This window comes from Sinocyclocheilus grahami, unplaced genomic scaffold (genome assembly GCF_001515645.1).
Source record: "Sinocyclocheilus grahami isolate Dianchi unplaced genomic scaffold, SAMN03320097.WGS_v1.1 scaffold267.1, whole genome shotgun sequence".
Taxonomy (NCBI): Eukaryota; Metazoa; Chordata; class Actinopteri; order Cypriniformes; family Cyprinidae; genus Sinocyclocheilus; species Sinocyclocheilus grahami.
The window spans coordinates 467,140-494,299 of NW_015505446.1; the positions used below are offsets into that span (position 1 = coordinate 467,140).

Below are 27,160 nucleotides of genomic sequence, written 5' to 3' on the forward strand. Positions count from 1 at the left end.
TTAAAAACGTTTATTGTGCATTTTTGACATTTTTATTCATTTCTATATATATATATATATATATATATATATATATATATCTCGATACAGTTTTAATAAAATTGTATTTTGATTTTAGTTATCCTACTACAACTACAAGTTGAACTAAATGAAAACGAGAAATGTTGCCTTGGAAACTAGCTGAAATGAAGTTTCGTTTTATTATATTTCACTTAATTATTTTATTTAAAGTAATTTTTTTTAATGATTTTAGTTTAACAACCCTGTCATTTTCACAATGTTGAAACAGCTTACTGTAATCTGAAGCTGTGACTTATACGGCTGTATATACTGAGCAGCTGCAATTATTTAGCTCAAGTTTTCAGAACAATTTCACACTTGTTATGGTGGGCTCATTTGCATACATAAGTCTTAAAGGTACAGTAACAGCAACAGCCTGTTTAATTCTAACAGTCAAAGGTTACAAAACAGCTACAATAGTCTAGATATACAGCTGACCTCAGAGGCTAACTTGTTCTGATTAACTACCTCTAAAACTAGTTTCAAGTGTTTCAGTTATAAAACTTACAGTGTGCCGCCTTCTGTGTGTGACGGGCTGACAAACACAGACGCTGCCATCAGAGAACTTACAAGAGACATGGACAAACAGAGATGGAAGACAAATAATGAAAGATGGCAGAATGGTAATGAAAAAGTCAAGGAGATGAAGTGCTGTTTAGCAGTCGATAAATGAAAAAATTGACAGCTCCATTAATAAGAGGAAAGAGCGAAGGTGCAGGGTGTTAATGGATGAATAATTCAAGAGGTGGCGCTTGTGCATCTCTAGGCCCCTTTTCAGCACACGACCGATTTTAAGAGCCTCAATGTGTCAAACAAATGATAATGATGGCTATTTCTCCGTTTTTCTTGGCTGTCCTCGGAGACATCCCTGTAGATGCATTGGCACGTCCATGTGTTTTGTCATTCATGGGACAGAATGTGTATATTGTACTGGTGTCATTCAAAATGAACACACAATGATCCTCAGCATTTAGAAATAAACAAAAGGACTGGAACTTCATTTCAATGGGTCTTATACTGTCATGCAGAAGATACAAATAAAGACCAGCGGAGCTCCTAACACCTCGGCACACAAACACCCACCCACGTGCCAACAGAGACCAAACACATCTAGTGTTGGAGACGTTTCCTTTAGTTACCAGTAATCCAACAATGGTCACATTAGCACTGTTTACTACTGGATGAATCTCACAGTCTAGCAAAAACATGTCATGGTTAAATTCACCCAAAAATTGAATTCGATCTTACATGAATAAAATCTAAAAGTCCTATTTTTATTACCGCTGTGACATTATTTTCATGACAGTTAAGTATGAAAGCCTTACATTTCTGAAATTTTGAGATGCTTGTAACTGTAATTAAGTAAAAAAGAAAAAAGTAATAGCAAATATAGCAAATACTAACATGACGTATACATACTTTACAATTTAAGTAATATATTCTTGTTGCTTTTTGCATGACAGTAATAAGAATGTCAATGCGAATTTAGTGGAAAATATTCTTTAATTTTTTCATAAAAATGCAAAATGCAAAAATGCTTCTGGTTCTAAAATAGGCTTCATTTTTCTTTATGCAATATACAGTTCCTTATTTTTTCTTTTGATTTTTTTGGAGAAACATGACCAAGTAAAAATATGTAAACATCCTTTAATCAAGATACATTTAATTCAGAATAAATCATAGAATATACCATGAATTTTAAAGTTACAGCATTGGATTTTTTTTGTTGAAATTTATATATACAGTGGGTACGGAAAGTATTCAGACCCCCTTAAATTTTTCACTCTTTGTTATATTGCAGCCCTTACTTAATTTTATTGGAAAGTACGACAAAAAAATACTGATACATTTTTTTTTGCAGTGCAGACACATCTGATTATGTTCTTTTATGTTTTGACCTTTGGTGGTTCTTACTCTTCTCTGATGCATTTTTCTATATAAAAGCCACACAAAATTATTAAAAACAACATATATTTAGTTCAGAGGAGTGGAGGGCTTACAAAATAAATGTCTGTAATTGGCACATCATCATCCTCGTCCACAGAGGCACGGCTTGTACAGCCCGAGGCCTGACTGCCGCCGTCAGATTCTACCACTATCCTGGGGCTCGCCGGGACGGAGGAGGATGAGGCTTCTAGAAACGTCTCTGCAGCCTCACTAAACATGTGGAGGAGAAAAATACAAAAAATATTTTACTTAATTTTATTGGAAAGTACGACAAAAAAAATACTGATACATTTTTTTTTGCAGTGCAGACACATCTGATTATGTTCTTTTATGTTTTGACCTTTGGTGGTTCTTACTCTTCTCTGATACATTTTTCTATATAAAAGCCACACAAAATTATTAAAAACAACATATATTTAGTTCAGAGGAGTGGAGGGCTTACAAAATAAATGTCTGTAATTGGCACATCATCATCCTCGTCCACAGAGGCACGGCTTGTACAGCCCGAGGCCTGACTGCCGCCGTCAGATTCTACCACTATCCTGGGGCTCGCCGGGACGGAGGAGGATGAGGCTTCTAGAAACGTCTCTGCAGCCTCACTAAACATGTGGAGGAGAAAAATACAAAAAATATAGAGAGATTTTCAGGGAATAAATCATCAAACGTCACTCTGTTCTTCTCACAAAACTATTGGATGGCTTCAGAAAAGTTGGAATATAGAGTCTAGATTTTATGGACCACTTTTCTGGCACTTTTTGACAGCCCATGGTCACTATATACTTTTGTTGTATGCAGTGCTATTTTATTATTATTTATAGACATTTATTATATTCATGAATATTTTGAATTAACTTATATTTTTATATTTTCAGTTGTCATTTTAAATTTTGCTTACATTTTAGTAAATTTGTTATGTGCCTTTGTCATTTTTATTATTATTTTTTCAATACAGCTTTAAAAAACCCTTAACTGTCACCCCCCCATTTTTTTTAAATAGGCAGGAAAGTGCACCATCCAAACTTAAATTGTTGTAATTTATGAACACTTTGGAATACAGGCCAAAGCAGATTATTGCAAAAGTGGAATTTATTCAAAAAATTAAAGTATCAAAAATTTATAGAAGTTTAAATGTATTCTAAATAAAAAAATTTATTTGATTTGATATATAATCAATATTTTACATAACAGGTTTTACTCTAAAATTGGTATAAAATTAAAGCCTTATGTCTAAATAAGTTATGTTCCAAATTTGAAATTGATATGAAAAAAATTGAGGTTCCTGTGAGATTTTATTTAGGGCGTTATATCACAAACAGCCACCGGGTGTCAAAACTCCATTTAATTATTTTTATGCATTTTTCTGTCACAAATGTCTAGATTTCTCTGTCAATATTATATATCTCAAAATATATGTAATCCTGAGACTCAGACCTTTCCAATGATATGTTTTTTGTCAAGATTATAAAAAAGGTTTGATTCTAAAAGACCGTAATGCATTTTGTAATATGACACCAGACACTGCCCACTAAGGGGGAGGAGACTGCCAAAAGATTTTAAAGTACCATTTCCATGGTAACGCAATGTCCAATTTCAAAATGGTTTTCACAGGATGAATCTTGGGCTTCTAAGCTTTCAAGTGATACATAATTTATGATGATTACTAAAAGATTTGACAGAGTAAAAGGACAACAAAAAAGAGCGCCAAGTTTCCCACAGGTGGGACGGTGACAGTTAAGGGGTTAATTTATTTTTATTTCAGTTTTAGTTTTTTTTGTAATTTTAGTACTTTAATTTATTTATTTCCGTTTCTCATTTTTATGTTTTTTAAGTTTAAGCTTTTCATCTAATATATACATTTTATTTTATTTATTTTAGCTCAATCAATTTACAAAAACTGTAATTTTTACTAGTTTTAATTGTATTTAGTGGTACTCTCTTTGTATGGAAGTGTGCAGCATGAACTTTCTTCAAAATATCTTCAAAGCTTCAAAAGTCACATTGATTTGCAGTAAAATGAGGAAGAATAAATAATAAATATTTTAATTACATAATAAATAAATATTATTTAAATAAAGAAGGAATAAATACATTTAACTATACTTTCATGTTATATTACTATTTATTATAGAAATCATATTTTGGGGCATACTGCCACTGGTCCTGACTAACACAAAAACATTTGGGTACTTATTGCCAGTGTGATTAGGTGCTTCCTGTTTGGTTATGTTCCTCTGTGGCAGTTGCCATAGTGTCGTTTTCCCATCACTATAAGGAGCTTCAGCAGGTGAGCTCAGCTTAATGGAGCACCTTTCTAATTCCTCATTCCCACTGCTCTTGATTCAGCGACAATGCATTTGCATTTAAATCATCTTTTTTTTGACTCGCCCTTAATTTCATTACACTTCGAGACCATCTTTTCAACATATCCAACAATATCTGGCTTTCATAAGTAAATATTAAATATTATCTGCAAGCAGATTCTCAGTTTTGAGTGCGTACCTGATCTCCGGCGATACCTGGGGAGCCACGAGGTTGGGTTCGCTGTCATATCGTCCCTCCACTTCCACCTCCACTGTGATGGTCTGCTGGTCCTCATCCTGCATTCTACAACAACATCAGCAGAAAGCTCAACCAAACCACATGAACAACATCACTAAGGAACGAATCGTTCTTCTTCCATTAAGTCCAAGAGAGGAATAAACATTGTAAAGTCTGCTAAGGAAACAAACTTGGTCATTTCAGTCACAAAACTACCATACGGCTTCAGAAGTCTTAGAAGCAGACTACAGGATAGAAACTAGGATAGCAGACTAGTCTCTGTTGACTTACGTTTCTTCATGGCTGGACTGGGTGTGTCTCCTGTACGAAAGAGAACAGAGAGTTTATTGTACCTGCTATGGCCGAGACGCTGAAATATTACAGATGGACAGACCGGGTGTTACCTGTAGCGCAGGTGTTCGGAGGTGTCTGATGGGGAGCGTTCTGGTATGGACAGGGAGGTGGTGGAGGAAAGCGTGGTGGCGATGGAGGCTGTAGTGGCCTCCTCGAACGAGGGAGGGGTGCAGGGAAGCACATCCGTCCGACCTAAAACCGGGTCGAATTTAAAAATGTGCCTAAAGTCATGAAGTCCACATGGTTGAGAACAAAGAATGTACTTTGTCTATTGTTTACCATCATCTTCCAGTGTGGGGAAGCTTCGGGTTCCTCTCAGGTCATAGATGTTATCATCTCTAACAAATGGCAACTGGCTGGCCGACCAGGCTGCTCCGGGACCGCTGTACTTGGCCGCAGCCAGACCCCCACGACCCCTCTTTGACGGAGAGGATTTCAGTGCTGAAAGAAACAGGTTTACAAATGTACTTCAATTTTAAAACAGGTTCAATATCATAAGCACAAATTAAGTATTTAATTTATTTCATTAGCAGGGTTAAGGTTAGGATCTTCCTGAAAACTTGTAAACACTGTGGCTTTAATTTTTCTCTAAAAATAAATATCAACTGTAGTATGATAGCCACTAGATAATAACTAACTTGTCTTTTTATTTGGTGACATGATAAGTGGCATTTAAATTTTAGATGTTATTGTTGCACAATATATCAAAATTTTATCAGTTATCGGCCGATATTACAGATTTATAAAATTGATCAATACCAGATATTTACTTGTACATGCTCATTTCATCTTTTTTTTTTTTTTTATTTGGATTACCTTTTCCATTATCTAATGCTCACTTAAAGTTAATCTTTAAAGCACTAATGATTTTGTCTGTTTGACAGCTCATGTTCACTTCATGCTTTTGTTGTATGCAGTGCTATTTTAGTATTATTTCTATACTATTATAATATTCGTTAAGATTTTGAATTAGATTTAATTTTTTATATTTTCAGTTTTAAATTAAGTTTAGGTAATTTTGTTGTGCTTTTGTTATTTAGTTTAAAAAAAATATTTCTATAGTGCTTTTTTATATTTCTATATAGCTTTCATTATTTTTTAGTCATAGAAATTTTAGTATTTCATAATATAATTTACTAACACTGTTAAATGTAATCTTTAGCAAATCGTACAGCATAACTATCGATTGAATATCCATTGATGAATATCCATTTTCCTACTGTACATTAAAATGTTGTGATGCCTAAATTCATTTGTAGCATTTAATATCATTAATTTTAGTGTTAAGCATTTTATTTTTAATTTATTTGGACCAAATACTGTAAAATTTTATCAAGAGCCATTTATCGGCTATTGGTTTGTCTGTGATGCCTAAATTAATTTGTAGCATTTAATATCATTAATTTTAGTTAAGCATTTTATTTTTAATTTATTTGGACCAAATACTGTAAAATTTTATCAAGAGCCATTTATCGGCTATTGGTTTGTAAAATAAATATTTATCGGTATCAGGCAGAACTTCAATATCGGTGCATCGCTATTACTTTATCAATAATATTTCATGCAGAATATGAAATTAATCTATGAAATTGAGCAATGTAAGTTCAACTCAGAATCAGTTCACTCACAGGAAGTCTTTCTGAATACAGTAGTGCTCATGAACCTGAAGAACCTGTCCGCATAGAAAGACGGTCTGTGAACAGACACTGTGTCCTGAAGAGTGAAAGTGAGACAGAATAAGTGAACCATCAGAATCAATCTGAAAAGTTACAGTACATTCTGACTTATTCCCGTTGAGAAAATCACAAATTACAGTTTGTTCAATACTAATAATATCCATGCAGGCTTTAAATCAAATTCTGATTCTTAAATGAAAATGATTCTGTGGTAATCTGTGCTAAAACTTCTGTGATAGAGCTTAAATAGCATTGGACCTGTCACATTTGTTTACATTACGCATGTTAATCATACAAAAACATGCATTCATTTACAATATACTGTCAACATACGCTTGACTGGAGAGCCAAAGTACAAACTACATTCATATTTACTAATTTCTCATGACATTTTTCAGTTTAACATACATTATTCCTGGAGACAACCAGTCAACCTTTAGGTAATATATATCTGTCACCTCCAGCTGACGTGATCAAGATACACCAGCTCTAGGTCTATAAATAACACCTAATTAGCATGCAAATGAACTGTGAGCCATTCGCAGTATGGCGTAGGCTGATGCGTCACAGGCAGGGTTGGAGAAATCTCCATTATTCACTGCTGAGCCGAGAGAAAAATGAGTGTGTGTGTGGTACATGCATGTACGCTTCATATCCAGCAATAGCACAATTAGCACAAACTCTGAGAAAAAACGGCCCCAAATTAGTGCATTTCACAAGCATTTCCTCCAAAACCCCATAATTGTCACTAAACCCCATTCATGCTAATGTGCCGTGGCAGATCATGCTTTATTAATATGAAAATGAAGGAAGTAGGAGGAATTATAGTGGAGGTCGAAGACCACAGAGTCTGAAAACACAGCTGAATGTTGACTTGGCCAAAGCTTTTCATCCAAAGTGATGAAATGGAGCACCTTGCAAGGGACAACGGTGTTGATGTATTTCAAAGGTCTATTCTAGATGATAGCCAATGAAATGCAATGTATTTCTTACCCCATCATGGACTAGAGCCTTCCACGTATGCTCCAATTTCTTTATTAACCTAACAGAAAACAAAAAAAGTCATTCCATGGTGCTTCCAAATCATACTGGCAGCAATGAATCACACACTTCATGATGTAAATAGTAAGTGACATGAGTCTGAGAGATTGACGCAACCACCTGTAAGACTGCAAGATGTCGATTATTCCAATGTAGAGTAACAGACGCTCTCCTTTTCCATTGACTGCAGGAATACCACCCATCCTAACAGGCAAAAAATATAAGCAAATAAATAACTATGAAAGCTTTAAAAATAATAATAATAATAATAATAATAAATAAAAAGTATAAACCTAGCTAAATACTGAAATTAAACATGTAGCTATACCTCTGGGAACAAAATTGTAACAGTGCTGAAAAGTGTTTAGCAAAGTTGGCTAAATCTTTAAAAAAAAAAAAGTCCTTTAAGAAGAAAAATTGCTAATAAACATGAAATGGGAAAAAACTAAACAAAAAAAAGATAAAAGAAAGAAAAAGAAAACAAAACAAAAAAAACAAACACAACAAATAAGTCTGTTCACTTCTAAAAATCTGTATTTATATAAATATTAAATAAAATCAAACAAAATAAAATAAAAATAAGATCAAAACAAACAGAAAACAGAAAAAGAAACACAAAAGAAAACAAAAATGTCTTTGTTCACCTCTAAAAAATTTTTTTTGTGTTTAGCCAACATGAATTTGTTGTTTGCAGGTTTTTACTTCTATAATGTGACACATTTCCAGATGAACCAGAATCTCTAACAGGACACTATAAAGATTACAAACACAATTTCAAGGGAAAAAACACGTTTTATTTACTCAATAAAAACAGAAACATGCTGAAAAGCATGTTAATTTTGTTTCCCAAAGTTAGCTAAATCTTAAAAAATCATTTCAGAGAAAAAAATGACTGATAAAGTCTAAATAGAATCAAATCAAATAAAAAAGTTAAGAAAATAAAAACACAAAACAAAGCAAAAATAAAAAACGTTTCTTTTCACTTCTAAAAAAGTTTTTTTGTTTTTGGTTAGTCAACATGAATTTGTTGTTTGCAATCCTTTAGCTTCCACAGCATTCATTTCCAGATGAAACAGGATATCTAACTGGACAGGACTTCAATTTTATCCAGGTTTTATAAAAATTACAAACACAAATTCAGATTTTATAAAAGAAAGAAAAAAAGTATCAAAATAGTATAGAATTCCATGAATCGGTCATTAGTAATACCATGAAGAAAAATTACTAAGCTTTATCATATCGGCCAAAATTTTGTCACTGCATCCGTTACTTTATCATATTTTTTTGATGCATCTGAAAATGTGTCACATATCTGTTTAAATATCCTTTATATGTGTCAAAACGTGGACTAATTTCGGCCACTCACGTGTCCTCGGTGTCAATCTCCTCTCCACAGGCCGACGCTCCCTGTATGGACTCCATGGCAGTGGAGTAGAGTGCTTTCTGTGCCAGCGGCCTCTTTTCATCACTGTTGCCCTGAGATCCCTCCATCTGCTGCTCTTTCTCCGCCTGATCGATGTTGTGAACTCCCAGCAGCAAACTATAATCCATAATCTTAAAGCTTTCCAAGACCTAAACAACAAAAACACATCAATTTTCGTTCTGAATGGCATGTCCACTCTAGACAGCAGCACACTGTGGAGAACTTACCAAACAGTCTCTCTGTAACGTCTTGACCAGGGCATTGTATGTGTCTGTATCCAGCATGAGACCGTCTGGTATGTCCTGCATGAAATCAAGGTCTTTGAAAGTGGGCCTCGCCTTTTCCCGCTCTTTTTTAGAGGCCCGTCGCTTGTAGGTGGATCCCTTCAGGTCGTATTTGAGGTGCATGCGCACCACCCTGGGCAAAACGTTGTTCATGACCACCATCCGAATGTTCTTCCCGCCCGATTGTATGCAGTACAGCCCGAAGAACTTGGGCAATAAGGTGCGAAGATTCTGATTCAAGTTCTGCAGCAAACAAACATTTAAAAAATCAAATACGATTTAGTCAACAAAGATTCAAACATAAGTCATCCATGCAGTGCTAAACATCTGTGGAAGAACGTGTACATTTATATTGGTTACATGCTTTGTGAAAAGTATTTATTCTTTAAAGGAATAGTTCACTCTAAAATTACATATCTGTCATCATTTATTCACCCGATATTGAAATTCTGTGTGCCAAAATTTGTTGTGCCAGGTTTGACGAACTTGCAATATAAGTTTAAATATGTGAAAATACAAATGACAGGGTTTCTGGAGGGTTTATGAAGGTACATTTTGAATGTTTAAGACCTTTTTAGTAAAGAAGTAAAGAAAATTTTATAAATAAATTGAATTGAACACAATATGTCAATATGGTCTCTAAAAGTAAATGTCTTGTATTAACAATGCATCAACATTTGAAAATAGTTTTGGTTTTAAAATTTTTTTTGCAGTGTATACAACATTTAATGCCATGACTTTATGAATTGAAGTCTTTTAGCTCTGATTGATCAGAGCTGAAAACCTTTTAGGGCTTAATTTGTGGAAGGGTGAATACGTTTAAAGACCATTTTAAGACCCACAGAAACCCTGAAATGAGATATTTAGCAAAGAACAACTTTTCCGCCTTTTCCAATTAATTTATTATTCTTTAAAGAAATATTTTGCCCCAAAATTACAGTTTTGTCATTATTTATTCATTTTTATTCCAATTTTAAATTTGAGGAACTTGCAAATCAAGTCTGAATATGTGAAAACAAAAATTAGATATTAATCAAATAATTTTTCGGCTTTTTCCTCACACAAAAATAACTTTTATGATACTTTTATTTAGCTTTTTTGAAATTTTTTTAATCTTGATGGCGTCACAATATGGAAAAGTGAAGCGTGAATATTCTTCAAAACATCTTTTGTGTTCTACAGAAAAAAGAAAGTCACACAGATTTGGAACAGTATGTAGATGAATATATGACAGCAACAATTTTTTCAATGATCTGTTCTTAAAAATATTGCAACGCACATCTGTTTATTTTAGTCAACAAAGATTCAAACGTAAGTCATCCATGCAGTGCTAAACATCTGTGGAAGAACGTGTACATTTATATTGGTTACATGCTTTGTGAAAAGTATTTATTCTTTAAAGGAATAGTTCACTCTGAAATTACATATCTGTCATCATTTATTCACCCGATATTGAAATTCTGTGTGCCAAAATTTGTTGTGCCAGGTTTGACGAACTTGCAATATAAGTTTAAATATGTGAAAATACAAATGACAGGGTTTCTGGAGGGTTTATGAAGGTACATTTTGAATGTTTAAGACCTTTTTAGTAAAGAAGTAAAGAAAATGTTATAAATAAATTGAATTGAACACAATATGTCAATATGGTCTCTAAAAGTAAATGTCTTGTATTAACAATGCATCAACATTTGAAAATAGTTTTGGTTTTTAAATTTTTTTTGCAGTGTATACAACATTTAATGCCATGACTTTATGAATTGAAGTCTTTTAGCTCTGATTGATCAGAGCTGAAAACCTTTTAGGGCTTAATTTGTGGAAGGGTGAATACGTTTAAAGACCATTTTAAGACCCACAGAAACCCTGAAATGAGATATTTAGCAAAGAACAACTTTTCAGCCTTTTCCAATTAATTTATTATTCTTTAAAGAAATATTTTGCCCCAAAATTACAGTTTTGTCATTATTTATTCATTTTTATTCCAATTTTAAATTTGATGAACTTGCAAATCAAGTCTGAATTTGTGAAAACAAAAATTAGATATTAATCAAATAATTTTTCGGCTTTTTCCTCACACAAAAATAACTTTTATGATACTTTTATTTAGCTTTTTTGACATTTTTTTAATCTTGATGGCGTCACAATATGGAAAAGTGAAGCGTGAATATTCTTCAAAACATCTTTTGTGTTCTACAGAAAAGCATGCAAATCACACTTTTGTTAATCCAAGTATATTAATAGCATTTACGCATTAAATTGAAGTAAAAGTTATTTGTTTTTTCGCATTCCAGATACAAAACACTCCATTTCAACACCACAAAACACCTTCCTTAAGTCAATGACATTCATTTTGCCAGCTAATGTTCCAGAGCGTAATAAAACCACCTGATTCCAATTAGTTTGGAGTTTAAATTCTATTAAAAATCACCACACAAAGGCAAAGCAATGAAGCGGATATCCAACCTAGAAAAGCTTTGTGACACGCATCACCTTCGCATAGGTGACATGTCCTACAAGATATGATCAAAGAAGAGAAACAGAATGAGGAAAAGAGCTAGACAGTAATAAAGACAGGTTTCTGTAGACCACGAACTGGCCAAGGTCAGCATTGTTGCTAAACAACAACTGATCTGTCACCATTCATGGGCTCATTAGCTCCAGATGAATGGATGGAACAAGCCAAGCCAGTCGCTGGTTAGACTCTGCTGACACTGAGAACCCATTTAGGCATCATCTACTGAAAAAAACTCATGTTCTCTTGGAAACCGAACCCTTTTGTACTTATACTGTGGACTAAAATGGTCCACTAGAGACAGAAAGCTGGAACGAGCACAGCTTACATGCTAATTGTGTCATTTGTTTCGTTATTCGGGTAAATAGTAGACATATTTCCTCAGGAGAAATTTGTTCAAAATAGCTTGTTGGGTAAACAGCAGTGTTGTTGTTTAACCAGGCGGTTGATTTGTGACAGCATGTGATAATAGGTTGGAAAGCATGTTTCGGTAACACTTTATTTCGATAGTCCACTTTAGACATTCTATTAACAGCAAGTAACTTTGCAACTACATGTCAACTAGCAGTTAGTAGAGTATTAGTAGACTGTCTGCTTAATATCTTCTAACACTTTCTTTGTCAACATTCTACTAACCCTAAACCTACCCTAACAGTCTACTCTGAGAGCTAGTAGACATGTAGTTGCAAATTAATGAGAATTAGTTGACATGTAGTTGACATGTAGTTACAAAGTTACTTATAGTTAGTAGAATGTCTAAAGTGGACTATCGAAAAAAAGTGTAACCCATGTTTCTCAAAAAGTACAGAATATTAAACTAAAATATAATATAAAATATTAAATATTATCCTAGCTTAAACCTTATTTTAGCTGAAAAACGTATAAAGGGCTGCATTAGTGATATACCGATATATCGGCCAGGCTGATAAACTAATATATACATTAAATATAATGTAATTTTGTTAAGGCTACAACTTGTTTTCTATCATTACAATGTATTATATCATACAGAATATAGATACTGAAGCCAATCTACTCTCTAGATATTGTATCGGACACTGAAAGCCAATATCGGTTGACCATTCATTTAAAAAAAGGATGTAAATATAATCAAATTCTGGCTGATACCAGTAAGCCGATAATTATTTTCACGCTATGGCCAATAACCAATATTTTTCAAATAAAACAGTGTTAATAATTTAAACAAAAACATTTAATAAATTCTAATATCGGTCAATAACCGATATGGTACCGATATATTGTTTCTCAAAAACGAACAACATAACAACTTATGCATTTACTGCGAAATTACTGTAGCTCAGAAATGTAAATAGTAGAGGTCTGTATCAGTGATACACCAAAAACTACCGGCCATGCAGATAATCAGCCAATATTTGTCCATAAACATTAGTTCACCATTGTGTCTGTAACGGGGTGACAGAGACGTGAGACGTGTGGATCCATGTGCAAGCTTTATTCTGAACAGAAGACAGAGACGTGGTCATAGCAGGCAGGGTCAAACAATGGCAAACAGGTATCTGGCGGGCAAAACACAAGAATAGTCCTAGGGCTAGCGTAGGTCGACGATCAGCAGACAGAATCACAGGGGCGAGACTAGAGGGATAAATCCAGGGAGACAGGCAAAGATCAGCACCGAGGAAACCGACAAGGCAAGGCAAAACAAGGAAACACGGGAAGGAAACAGGAACTAGGAAAACTAACTGGCTAAGCACCGAGACTAGGAATGGGGTACGGGCTAAACAATACTCAGCAGAGAATGGCAGTATGAGTGGGTGTTATATAGTGAGTGAGATGATAGGAAACAGCTGTGTGCAATGAGTGCAATCAGTGCAGTGTGCAAACCGTGCAATGAATGATGGGAAATGTAGTCCGGGGTGCTATGCAACAGTTTGAGTTGTGCGAGAGTTAATGTAATGGAAAGGGTGACCTCTGGTGGTGAATAAACGGAAGTCCATGGACCGAATTCGTGACAGTGTCAGTTCTGAAATGCATTAAATATAATGTATAATAAGTGTTTCAGCAATTTTATCTATGCTACATATTTTTTTTATATAATTAAACTATTATATCATGCAGCATTTATTACCCTGCTCTCTCGATCAGTATTGGATGTTAAAACTACTCATTAGTTTCAAATAAGGATGCAACAATAATACAATTTTGTCCATGAATTATTTTAATGTTCTGGCCAACAGACGATAATTTATTGTCTGAATTAATAAAAAATAAAACACTAAATATTTGCTTAAAATGTTGCCTGATAAATTCTAATATCAGTCAAAAAACGATATGGTCCAATATACAATTTCTCAAAAAGTAACAAAATAACATAAACTGTATATTTAAAGTGAAATTTTTGTAGCTGAAAAATGTCAAAAGTCGATAAATACTCGCCTGGCAGATAATCGGCTGATATTTGACCATAAATATTAGTTTATTACCATTGTGTCAGTTGTAAAATTTATTTAATATTGTCTAAAATAAGCATTTCCCTTTTATATAGGCTACATATCATTACTATATCATGCAATATATAAGTGTTGCATAATATATACACCCAGCTCAATGTCCGATATAGGCATTGGACACTGAAAACCTATAATAGTTGTCCACTAATTTGAAGTGCATCAGTCAAAGTACAGCAACTCACCATGTAATATCCAGGAAGAAGCTTCTGCAAAAACTCCGCCTCCTTGTGCATGACTGTCTTAATGATGAACTCATCGTCCTTGGTGACGTAGAAGACTGAGCCACTGGCTCCCGGATTGGACAACTCGATCAGTGGTTCGTTACAGAGCGAATACTAAAGATGAACACAAACATGAACAATGCCAATGAATTACGCGAGTCCTGAATAAATACGAGCATTTATTATAAAATCCAGCCTTTAGCTTATATTTCTCACCAAATAGTCATCCGGCCGTATCCCGAAGAGCTCTCTGAAATAACGGAAGGCGACAGGAGCATAGGTTTTGAAACGGAAGTCTGGGAAATGATGGGCTGGTGTCAAGTTGCTCCCTTCACTGGAAGAACAAAGAAAAGATCATTTATTGCATGTGAAATTCCACATCCACCCTCAACCTCAGACAGATAGCGCACCTGGGGAAGAAAATGCTCTCCACCACATAGAAATCCTGCATGAGGACGTCCCGCTCAGGCTTGGAACTCAAGTTGCCAACCGTGTAGCCAATCCCTAGCTGAATGGCCCCCTTGAGTGCTGAAGATGTGGTCTAAAGAGAATATGGAGGATGTGTCACATTGATATGGATGATGTGAGTCACATAAGTATGAACCCTAAACCCAGAGATTTATCTTCTGCATTTTCTGTTTTGATGTCACCTAGTGCCACGTTTCTGCTGAGCTTATTAGCAATATTACAATTCTGGTCGATACAGATAAACCAATAAATAACTTGTATATTATTATTATTATTGTATATACAGTTATTTTCTATATATTATGCCCGATAACTGATGAATGGTCAATATTACAATTCAACACTATTTTGTAATGTAAAATCCAAATGTAAAAAGAGAGGAAACTGGCATGTACAATTAAATATACAATATCAACCGATATAAAAAATAAAATAAAAAATAAAAATGCAAATATTTTAGATTTTTTCAAATAAAAAAAAATATCTGCTGATATGGTACCGATATATTGTCCATCCCTAGAAGTAACTAAAATAATCTAACTGGAATCAATATTGAATCTAGAATCTGATTAATTTCAGGTTAATGTTAGATTATGGCAAAGGCAATCTAAATGTAAAAAGAGAGAAAATGAGCATGTACAATTAAATATTCAATATCTACCAATATAAAACATAAAAAAATTACACAAAAAAAATATTAGAAGTAGAATATTGGCTGATATGGTTCCAGAATTGTGTGCATCCTTAGAAGTAACTAAAATAATCGGAATGGAATCAAATCTAGAAAAAGTTGCTGAAACTGAATAGGCGCAATGCACCTTCTTATATGTGGTTTCTCCAGAAGCATCCACACCTCTGTGTCCGATCTTCTTCCCATGGGCCGGCTGGCCTGACGATGAAGGCATCTGGTGTAAAGAGTGAAAATATGAGACACCACCAAACTGCAATCCCTGCATAAACAGGTTCGCTTGCAGTCTAGCAATAGAGATTCTTGATATGTGTTAAAGGAACGTACCTCTGTTATGAAAGCCTTTTTCGATGTAGAATCTAGGAAAGAAAAAGAACAGTGAATATTCACAACAATATCTGAATAAAAGTATCAGATAATATAATTTGCAAAATGAAAGCACCAACAGTCAGCCCTAAAGATTTGAAACCAAATCAGATTTGGAAATATGAACAAAGCCTATGATTACTTAAGACATATTCATCTGAAATGATAACCAAACTTCCAGAGTCAACGGGTCCGATAGCATCAGCCGACTTCATTATTCAGCCTCCACTTATATTCCCTCGCCACCCCTCAAGCATCAGCAGCAGCTGTCAACAGTGACTGGGACATTTGTTGACAAAGATGGTTTGATAAAAATACACCATGTGAAGATGATGGCTGGATTCCCTTGAGCTGTGCTTCTCAACCCACAGTCGTCCCAGATGCATCCACACATGCTCCCATTCAGCCGTGTTCCTCGGTTTCCATGGAATCTCAATCAAGGTCAACAAGTTTTCCCTGAGACTGCATATGCATGTGGCATCAACAGACACATGCTGCTCTAAATAGGGCACTGGCCGCTAGACAGATCAGCTCATAGCCATGCAGTGAGAAAACAACAGCAAAACTAAGATGACGGGCCTGCTGGAAAATCCAGCTAAAAACAGCTTCAACCCAAAAATTCACATTCTGTTTACTCACCCTCATGTCATTTCTAAACTTGTATGACTTTTGTTGGTTGAACAGAAAGAAGACATTCTGAGAAATGTGCCAGTTGCTCTTTTCCTTTACTCCAACACTCTCTCACGAGATACCAGTAGCTTGATTGGAGGTAGCTCGCCAAGACGTATTTTTCATCCAATCAGAGTGAGCTAATATAGACAGGTGTCCCACCCCCTCCAATGCAAATTAATTATGTTTTGACATACCGGCCGTGAGGTTATTTTAATTATCCCATTTCATATTTTAATTATCATTAAACCCGTATTTGATTGATATTACTGCTCAGCATTATGCAAAGTTAGTAAGAGTCTCAAACAGGTGCAACACAAAAAACATGACATAAGGCATTTGTTTTTTATCTTCCCACCGTGTAATGTGTAATAAAGTAGTGTTTATAAGTGCAGCGCTGCTTTGTTAACAGAGGTTACCGGGAAACAGCTCTATTTCTGCTTTTACTTAAGTGCCACCTGCTGTCAGACAGTGGATTTACATTTTCATTCAGCCTACCTGCTGTTTTTGTTGAAACCAATGTGAAAATTTGACCTAAATATTTGTTGTAAATCTTAACTTGTCGATGGAAAATAGCCTCCCTTGTTATCTGAAGTGCTGAGATTTTAAGAATGCATATTAGCTAACGTAGAACTGTTTATGGAGCAGATAAAATATCATTCAGATTATATTATATTATTATATATTATATTATATAAAAAGATTTAAAGGCTGAAATGTGAGGTTTATCATTTTATACATATTATAATTTTATAAAATGTTGTACATGTTGTACACACATGCCATAATTTTTTATGTTTTTATTAAAAAGTTTATGCAATTAAAAGGTGCATAGTGTTGCTAATTTTATTTGTTGGTTTCGTCATAAAACATAGTGAAATTATTTCAGTGTGTGTGTATCAGTATTTTTGAACATTTCCATCACATTTTAATAATACCATGTATAAAAGTTTGGATTGATGAGCTATTAAAGAAATTCAAGCATCATAAAACATGGGTAGCTCACAGCCACTTTCATTTTTAAAAAGTAGCTCTCAAATGACATAAGGTTGGAGACCCCTTATCTATCTTGACCACATTAGTTTGTGATTGTGAACAAATCATTCTTTTGCGTCAGATCTTCTAAGAATCATTTGAAATAATTCAGAAAATCTGAACGATTTATTCACAAACCAAAATGAATCAGTTCTTAGTGACTTAATGATCCAGTCGATCATTAGTGGAGTGGAGGGGAACATCAAAACATCTGCCCTAACTTAGTTTGTGATTGTGATCAAATAATTTGGTTTGTCAAGAATCAGACCTTCAATGAATCATTGAAATGGTTCAAAAAATTTGAACACTTTGTTCACAAATCAGAATGAATTAGTTCCTGACTTACTGAGTCAATAATCCGTTTGCAATGATTAGCAGTTAACTGGAGGGGAAAACCTTAACATCTGTCCAAAACACATTAGTTTGTGATTGTAAACAAATAATTATTTTGAGTCAGATCTTCAATGACTAATTTCAATGGTTTAAAAAAACAGAAAGTTTCATTCACAAATCAGAATGAATCAGTCTCTGACTTACCGACTCTGATCTAGTCACTACAATTAATTATTAATTGCAGGGAAAAATCTTAAAGGGATAGTTCACCCAAAAATGAAAATTTGATATTTATCTGCTTAGGCTCTAAGGATATTAGTTTGTGATTGTGAACAAAGAATTTGTTTGAGTCAGATCTTTAATGAATCATTTGAAACCTCCCTGAATGATCTGTTCACAAATTAGACTCAATCAGTTCTTGTCTCACTGACTCAATAATACAGTTGCAATGATTACCAGTTAACTTCCTAGAGGGGAAGATTATGAGTGAATAACAGCTTTTTTTGGAACCTGGTACCTGGTTTCCAAGCTGGTAGACCAGCTAAGATGGCATAACCAACTGTAGGCTGGTTTGCTGCTAGTCAAAGATTTTCTACAAGTTATCAGCACTAATGGCTAGCTTGGACTTGCTAATGTCCAGCTATAAATTCATTACCAGCTGGATTTTCCACCAGCAAGCAAGCATTTTTGGTAAATTTGTTGTTGTAACGTACATGGAAAAACGTTGGAAGCACAAAGTTAGGAAAAACGGTAACACTTTACAATAAGGTTCATTAGTTAAACATTAGTTAATGTATTAACTAACATGAACTAACCATGAGCAATACATTTGTTACTGTATTTACTAATCTACGCTCACGTTAGTTAATAAAAATACAGATGTTCATTGTTAGTTCATGTTAGTTCACAGTGCATTAACTAATGTTAACAAGATTTTAATAATATATTAGTATATGTTGAAATTAACATTAACAAAGATTAATAAACGCTGTATAAGTGCAGTTCATTATTAGTTCATGTTAACCAATGTAGTTAACTAATGAACCTTATTGTAAAGTGTTACCGGAAAAACATAATGGCTGCAATGTCCCAAACAAACCAATTTTCCATTTTCACCTCTGAAATAGCACATCCACACCAACAAGCCTCATGACCAAGTTAGTTCCTGTTATTTCTGGATCCAGCCGTCAATGTGGTATCCTGAAGCTGTTTAGGCAACATTTTGGTTCTCCTTAAAAGAGCATTTTTCCTAGACCTTGTTCACCAATGATAGGTTTGGCTTCAGTTCAAGCTGGAGCACAAACATGCTGCAGGATTTCTTCTCTACTCTGCTAGCCACGGTCAACCACACATCTAATAAAGAGCAAAAATCTGCTTTTTAATTCTATTTGTACAGAAGAAATGTAATAGGGTGTCTGAGCATATGCGCTAACCAATGAGCTACATCTTTGATGCACAAAATGTATAAACTGTATCAAGGAAGTTTAAAAGTCAAGGTTCAAAATCTGATTTTGAAGGGAAATCAGTTTAAAACATCTGATAAATTGAGTTAAACAAAGCTGATTCATAGCTAAAGCATTAGCTTAAAGTAGTCTAAATTCTCTGGGAGTTACTTAAGGCTAAACTTAAACAACATACCATTCTTATTCTATTATGAGATGAAGTTCAACTTGTGTCAAGCCATATTGAACTTGACAAACTTCTAAAATGCTGTTTACAGCTCCAGTGCTAATGAACTAACAAAACACCTCCTGAAATTGCTTTGGGTAGGTGTGATCACAGCCAGCTCAAAATGGACTTGAAATGAAGAACTTGACGACAGAACCTTCGAGGTGTCTCTTGACACCTCAAGCTAACATTCATTATATGGGACTAAATTTACCAAAGACTTAGCATATATATGATACTTTGAGTATTAGCAAAATATGAATGACAGCTTATAATTAGGGCTGCCACTAACGACTATTTTTATTTCGATTAATCTATCGACTAATTTATCAATTAATCTAAACGATTAATTTCCCACACAAAAAAACTACAATTTTACTTATTTTATTCAACTATATTTCATTAAACCAAATTAAATTCAAAAGTAAAAAATTAAAGTGCAACATAAAGTGCAAGAAGCAAGTGTCCAGACAGGCTTTTTGATTAATAAAATTTTATTTAACCATTAAAACGTATATAAAAATGATAGAGTATAGAAAAATTAAAATGGAAAAAAATTAATTTGGAAATAAAATGGATTTCATAGTGCCCTATAATTATAATTAATTTTTTTGTGGTAATAAAAATAGATGTAAGTGAACAGTAGCGTTTAAAATAATTTAAAGTACATATATAATAGCAATGAGGCAATAATAATTAGTTCAAATAAAGTATCAAAAGCAAGAAATCATATGGTTTTATTGAACAAAACTGTTAAAATACATAATGTATTATAAACAATAGATCTAATGTTTAGTCGACGCGAGCAAAATGAAGTCAAAGATTTTAAAAAATCGAATAGTCTAATAAAATCGATGAATCGCGACAGCCCTACTCATAATCTGGTAAAACAGAACTGTATAAGCAAACCAAAGGAAACAAGAGACTGTAAATCCACCAGTAAGGCACACAAAACCATTTTCAGTGCTCAGATGAAAACAAAAACTACAAAGTTCCTCTTGCGAATTTCATTCAAGTAACGAGCCATTCAACAGATTTATTCAAAGTTCACAGCTCTAATAGACAACAATCCGTGGGATTGCACAATCCGCACAACTATAGTTTAAACGAGTACAAGGACATTTATTCATTGCTCATAACTTCTGGAAAACAAATAGACACTGGACATCACACTTATTTAAACGAACCGCACTAACAGAGCAATCACAAAAGAGATTGTTTTAATCTAACCAAACCAAGTGTGCCAAGTGTGAACATAAGAGAGATTTGGGCCAGAAAGAAATCATCAAGCAACCACACGGAAAACCGTAGAAACCATGCAACAATGTGCTAAAAACACATTGGCTTCATAAAAAATGTTCGGTTAGGATGCCTAGAACACAAATGTGTCATAGAAGGACTCTGCGTCCTCTTGTAGGAGACGCCCTACTCCCTCTGAGGTGCTGATGGGATTGAGTGACTCCCAGAACCCTGGTCTTGTCTGCAGGCTGGCGTATAAAAAGCTCCGTCCTCTGCAGGGCATAAGCAAGGGGGGCAAGGAATACAGAGAGACACCATTATGCAATTCTTGCTTGTTTTCCATTTCCCACCAGAGCTTGAAAACTCCCAGCAGTCTCAGCCATTAGAATAACACGAGTTGAGAAAATAGATGGAGTGTGCAGACAGATCTGCCCTGTTTTGCAAAGCGATATCGGCGAGCACAACACTATACGGCTTTGAGTATCGCCTAGGGTTTGATTATATATGCATCTCACGGGATGTTATTTGTATAAACCAAGAAAGTCATGTCTGGATTTCACAGATGCTTTAATTGTGTACATTTACTACCACCATGACGATAATGAAGTGGGTGCTTTAGATGGTCCATTTAGCGGTAATAGCCTCAAAATTGATTTATAATGAATTTACAATAAAGATCTTTTCCTATCTTGGCCTTTATCGGTTCAGTGCTGTTCTTAATGAGCCGAGCGAGACGGCAACTGAACAGAATAGCAACAGATATTTATCAGTCAGACGGTGCGAAATGAGAGCAATAACTGTATTACCATGTGAAAAAAAGTATTATTATTACTCATATATAAAGCTTTGAACAAATCTCTAACTGTAAGTTTAAAACTCTAATGTATCTACCTTTTTATTTTTAACGTTAGAGCTTTAACTTGAATGTGCGAGGCTTCTGGTGTCAGTCCCTTCCAGTTAATTTAGCTGTAAAAAAACGGTCTATTATGCCACTTGGTGCTGGAAACTGGTATTTGTTATTATATTATTTTAATTTATTATCATAATCATAAACAGTGATTGGTAGCACATATTGTTTACTGCACTATGAATAATTTGTTCACTAAATCAGTTCTTGACTCACTCACTCATCTGGTCTCAACGATTGTCAGCTAAACTGGAATTTGTTATCATATTTTAATTTATTATCAGAATCATACACACCATGGTAGTGCAAATAATTTGACTAATCTGAAGTCACGCACATTCACAAGAAATTGCATACTAAATAAAGAGGACTCAACTTTTCTAAACATTCAAACATACAATTTTCGCAACAATAAAGCAACATAAAGTAAACAAATAAATTACAAATTCTAACATTGAAGGAAGAATCCAAGCCATCCATGTATTTATGGGAATTTTGGGATACTGCAAATTATAAAACTGGATGGAAACACTACGATGCCAACTAATACGCAACAAAATTCCAAAACAAGCTAAACTTGTTTGAGGTCAATTTTGAGGTAAGAAGACATGAACATAAACTACGTCAGAAAAAATTTTACTTGCATGTGACTGAATAACTGAATGAAAAAGTGCTTTATTCATAAATTGCTCTACGATGTTCCAATTTTTTTTACATAAATTAAATTCGCAACTTGCGAAAATATTTATGTCGCCCTAGTTACCACCTAAAACATCCCTAGCAACTAAACAGCAACATCCTAGCAATGTGACGCGAGTTTTGCACATGGATGCATAATATATCACTATTTTATCGATTGTCAGCTGATAATATAATTTTTTAAAAAATGTATTAGTATGTTAATTTTGAATTTTCAACTGTGCATAAATTCCTCTATTTTGACATTTAGATTACCTTTGCCATCATCTAACACTCACTCACACAGTGAATCTTTAAAAACACTAATAATTTTATAAAAGCGCAAATGTAAAAATTTTGTTCTGTTCTGTTGACATTTGCGTCATGTTCAGACATAAACACTGCTAAAGAACTCTTTTAAACCTGTGACTAGTGCTGGGCGATATAGCTAAAAAGTTTATCAACGATATAATGTTTCATATCGTTCGGTATCGATAATTATTGACATTTTTATAACCTTTTTTAAAACAAAGAGCAATAGAATTTTTTTTTTTATTTAACTACTGTATTTTTAAATTAACCCAATTTATTGAGACAAACAACAAATATTTGTTGTTTTAACAATCAAACACAAAATAAAATGAAATATCTCATTTCTAATGTTTTATATGCAGATTAAATAGGTCTTAAGGAAAATTTTGTCTTGTCTCCCGAGGCCACAGGTGGGCGCAATGAGCAAAATAATGCAGCACATTTAAATTGTCAACGCAAGGAAGTAACTCTATAAAAAAAATGTGCATTACGTCTAAATTAACTCATAAAAATCAAATATAATTTCATAAATTACATAAACAATTATGAACAAAACAGCATCACGTATTTATGCATTGCTTAATCCAAAGAACCGCAGAGCCCATCACACAGATTGAATTTAAAAAAATATGAGACGCAGTGAAAAGGAGTAAACCTCCACAAATTCGTGACGTGTTTTCTAAAGGTTTAAACTGTTTTAACTTTGCATGCCTACATCTCTTGTGTGAGACGCGAGTGCAGCAGTCATAGTTGTCCGTCTAAAAAATGCGCTGAATATGCATCTGTGTGAATGGCTTGGTTTCGGTTTTAACCTAATCAAGATCTTCTTCGCATTCAGCTTCTATATTTCTCTAATATTTTGAATGAATAATGCAGAAACTGCTCGTCTCGTGAGCTAGACTAACAAAACATTAAACTACAACGTCACTTACATCATTACCGCATCTTGCGCGCCACTGATGACGCTCCCTGATGCACACCTAACATTCAAATGCAAAGGTTTATTTTAAATTTGACTAATATAAATTTTTTATTCAAAATCTCCTCATCACAGGCAGGCACAGCACTCAATTCAGCATGTTCGTGCTCGTGTTTGTGTGTGCTGTCTGCATCACTCATAGCATGTGACTATATCGAACATTTTTTCTATCGTTATCGAAGAAGGTGTACCGTCGATAAATATCGATACCGTTTTATCGCCCAGGCCTACCTGTGACTCACCAAAATTGAATCAAATTTTATGAACATAATGGGTGGATGAGTTACTCCAAACGTTACTCCAGGTGTGAAAATGACTCAAACCACCGTGAGACATGTGTCATGTGATTGCGTGCTCAACAATCAGCATGTTTTCCCACACAAATCTACACGGGAGACGCCGGGGAGCAAACCAATGAAAACAGGAGGATGCCGAGGCAGGAGACGCCAGCGTCAGGGGAATTCAGGGAGTGAACCGTCCCTGTTTGGATGCAGTTTTAGTGATTAAAAAGTAGACGATGAGACTGGTGCACAAGACAGTATTTGACATTTACTACGAGCCAATTGTGTTGACATTTCTGTCTTTGAAAAACAGAAACCACAATGCCGTTTGCAAAGCTTCAACACATACGCAAAAGAACAAATCTTGTCAACAATGAGCTGGAGAAAGGTCAATCTCAAGTACATACTGAACACAGGCACTTTATGGAGAGGATCACATTTTGTGCTCTTCAATATGATTCATGAGTGGGTTTACAATTTTTTTGTCAGGGAAAGGTCATGTTTGGCTTTGCATATCTATTTACAAAATTATGTTCAAACCAGAGTACAAACTTATCATTTGAAACATAGCCATCTTTCCTTCTCGGGTTTACAGATTAAGGGTGATGGTTTTGATGGTTATCAGTATTGTGCAGATACGTGATGTATTAACAGCAGAAAAAACACAAATGGGGAACTGAGGAGAAAATAGCAGTCTCTTAAAGGTAGAAACAAGAGTAGATTTAACAGATACAGTAACTGTTATGGAAGTGAGAACCTGACATTATCATCATATTTAACCCAAGTAAATGTTTGATAAATAAAAAAGGCCTTTACTTAAAGTCTTTATGTATAATACATTACAAATGCATTTCATAATGTACATTGTAACATATCTTTTTATAAATAATTGTAACCAAAGTTAAGAGGCATTTGCAGATTCCTTCTCAGATCTGCATTTGGTAGTTTATTTATAATGCATTATTCTTTATAAAGGCGTAAGAAAAAATATATAAGTATTATAATGTGCTATAACTGAGGTTACAATTATTCATGAGATCATATAATACATTATAAGGTGCATAATTAATGCATTAAAAATACTTTTATAATGCTCTAGATATAAAGGCTTCAAGAGTTACCAAACAAGTTTATGATGTAAATTAATAAGAAATATTTAAGATTCTGCACCACCACCAACAAAAAAAATATTATAATATTTTTCATTATAAAAATGAATAAAATAATGTTTTATCATTATTAACAATTATAAATTATTACAATTAATAAAACAACTAGTTTATTTATTATAATTTAATTATAAATTATTATATTAAATTAAGGCCAGGTTGTGAAGAGATACTCTTCATATTATAGATATTATATTAAAGTTATATTAAATTATTATAATGAATAAAATAACAAAATACTAAATAGAAGTAAAACAAAGAACTGCAAAATATCAACTTACCATGGTATTACGGTCATCACAGCACTTTTTTTCTAAAATTCATATTAGTTTTATAATATTTTTTCAAAGACATAATGAGCAATCTGAGTTGCTGGTGTTTGAATATTCAAAATATTCAAAACAAAGACAACTTGCACCATACATGCATAATGTTAAAGTCCTATTTGACTGATCTAAAAGATCCTTTAGAAATCAAAACATTATTGTAATATGTCATCTAATATCATCCTTAATGCATTCAATTTGGCATATGCTAAACATTTGATGGCATTTATCCTAAACAAATGCTATACATCCTTTACCCCATTTCTCACCTGACTTTACCCCACCATCCCATCTGTCATCTACCCAGTGTCCCTGCTATGCTGATGGCTAGCTAGCTGAATCTGGTTTTAACCTGGTTGTCACACCATCCACCTGACAACATGGCCATAAAACTACATAACATAAATGCACACAGTCTCTGGCAGCATGTGAACCCTGATAATCTGATGCTTGTATGATAAATCACATACATCAGTGTCCCTTATCCATGCATAAATGCTAGTTTTGCTAGATCTATCCATGTGAATCCCAACCACCTAGGAATCAATCAGATGAGATTGCATGAACCGATGTCTTTCCTAACCCGTGTTTCGATTTAAACCCCAAGTTGCTAGTTACCCGAGTCTATGCCATCCGTCGTGCCCGAGTCCTCGGATGCTGCTGCCCCGGATAACGGACTCCCATCCCCGGCCTCAGACAGGCTGGCCGCCCCTTCATCCGCCGCTTCCATTCAATATCCCGGGATGAATCCTCCGACCGAGCGCTGTCAACCGATGATAGCGAATATTTCAAAACATACACCGCTTTTCCTCTCAGTTTGTATGGATGTGATTAGCTGCCAAAAACAAGGTGAGAGATTGAGGACTATCCCTTTGCGTCGTGGTCCTCCTCCTCTCGTCACGCACAGGATAGGGGTGTTCGATTCGCGGATGAATCGTTCGTGTGAACAGATTGAATTGAACTGATTCGCCAGGAGACTCGCGAATCATTTGTGAGCTGGTTTTGCTGTTTGTTTATCAGAAGAGGTTGTAACTTGGTACTAGAAATGAATTAAGAAGGAAAATATGACAGATATTTTGAAAGCATTTTACACTATCTTCAGGATGTACTTATAGATTTATATATTGGAGTTTTAACGGATTGCAACAAATGTGGTATTTGGCCGAAAACTATAGTTTTGCATTGAACAAACAACACAGCTTTGACACAGTATCCAACTAAATTAAATCAATGATAAACAGCGAGCGTTTTCTGTCATTAGGGAAAAAAAACCGTCAGCCCGGTGACTATCAAAACAATTGACCGTTTGAACTGATTCATTGAACCGAAACGAATGAATCGATTCGTCAAGATGAAACGTACTTCCAAACGAGAGCTGCTGAGTGTTTGATGAGGCTGCTCTCTGTTGGTGAATCTTTATTAATGCACTTAGGAAAAAAGGCTTAACTCTCATATATATATATATATATATATATATATATATATATACGATTTTTAAAA

At 34.4% G+C, this 27,160-nt stretch overlaps 1 protein-coding gene across 4 annotated transcripts in view; it reads right to left on the reverse strand.

Moving 5' to 3' along the window:
- Positions 1-26,553, reverse strand: part of LOC107599447 (phosphatidylinositol 4-phosphate 5-kinase type-1 gamma-like) — a 29,741-nt gene extending 3,188 nt beyond the window's left edge. For 3 of the 4 annotated variants that reach the window (XR_001610666.1, XM_016291036.1, XM_016291035.1), the window contains exons 1-17: positions 26,279-26,553; positions 16,026-16,057; positions 15,829-15,915; positions 14,953-15,083; positions 14,759-14,876; positions 14,504-14,656; positions 9,267-9,566; positions 8,983-9,188; positions 7,737-7,820; positions 7,569-7,617; positions 6,528-6,612; positions 5,179-5,340; positions 4,950-5,091; positions 4,837-4,866; positions 4,507-4,611; positions 2,450-2,606; positions 569-625 (exon numbers count right to left, since the gene is read on the reverse strand). Coding sequence is in view for 3 of the 4 variants with exons in the window: in XM_016291036.1 (XP_016146522.1) it covers positions 569-625; positions 2,450-2,606; positions 4,507-4,611; positions 4,837-4,866; positions 4,950-5,091; positions 5,179-5,340; positions 6,528-6,612; positions 7,569-7,617; positions 7,737-7,820; positions 8,983-9,188; positions 9,267-9,566; positions 14,504-14,656; positions 14,759-14,876; positions 14,953-15,083; positions 15,829-15,915; positions 16,026-16,057; positions 26,279-26,390 (2,010 nt within the window). In the remaining variant the exon portion in view is untranslated. The remainder of the gene's footprint in view (positions 1-568; positions 626-2,449; positions 2,607-4,506; positions 4,612-4,836; positions 4,867-4,949; positions 5,092-5,178; positions 5,341-6,527; positions 6,613-7,568; positions 7,618-7,736; positions 7,821-8,982; positions 9,189-9,266; positions 9,567-14,503; positions 14,657-14,758; positions 14,877-14,952; positions 15,084-15,828; positions 15,916-16,025; positions 16,058-26,278) is intronic. The other variant, XM_016291037.1, reaches the window with a different exon arrangement.
- Positions 26,554-27,160: the final 607 nt, after the last annotated feature.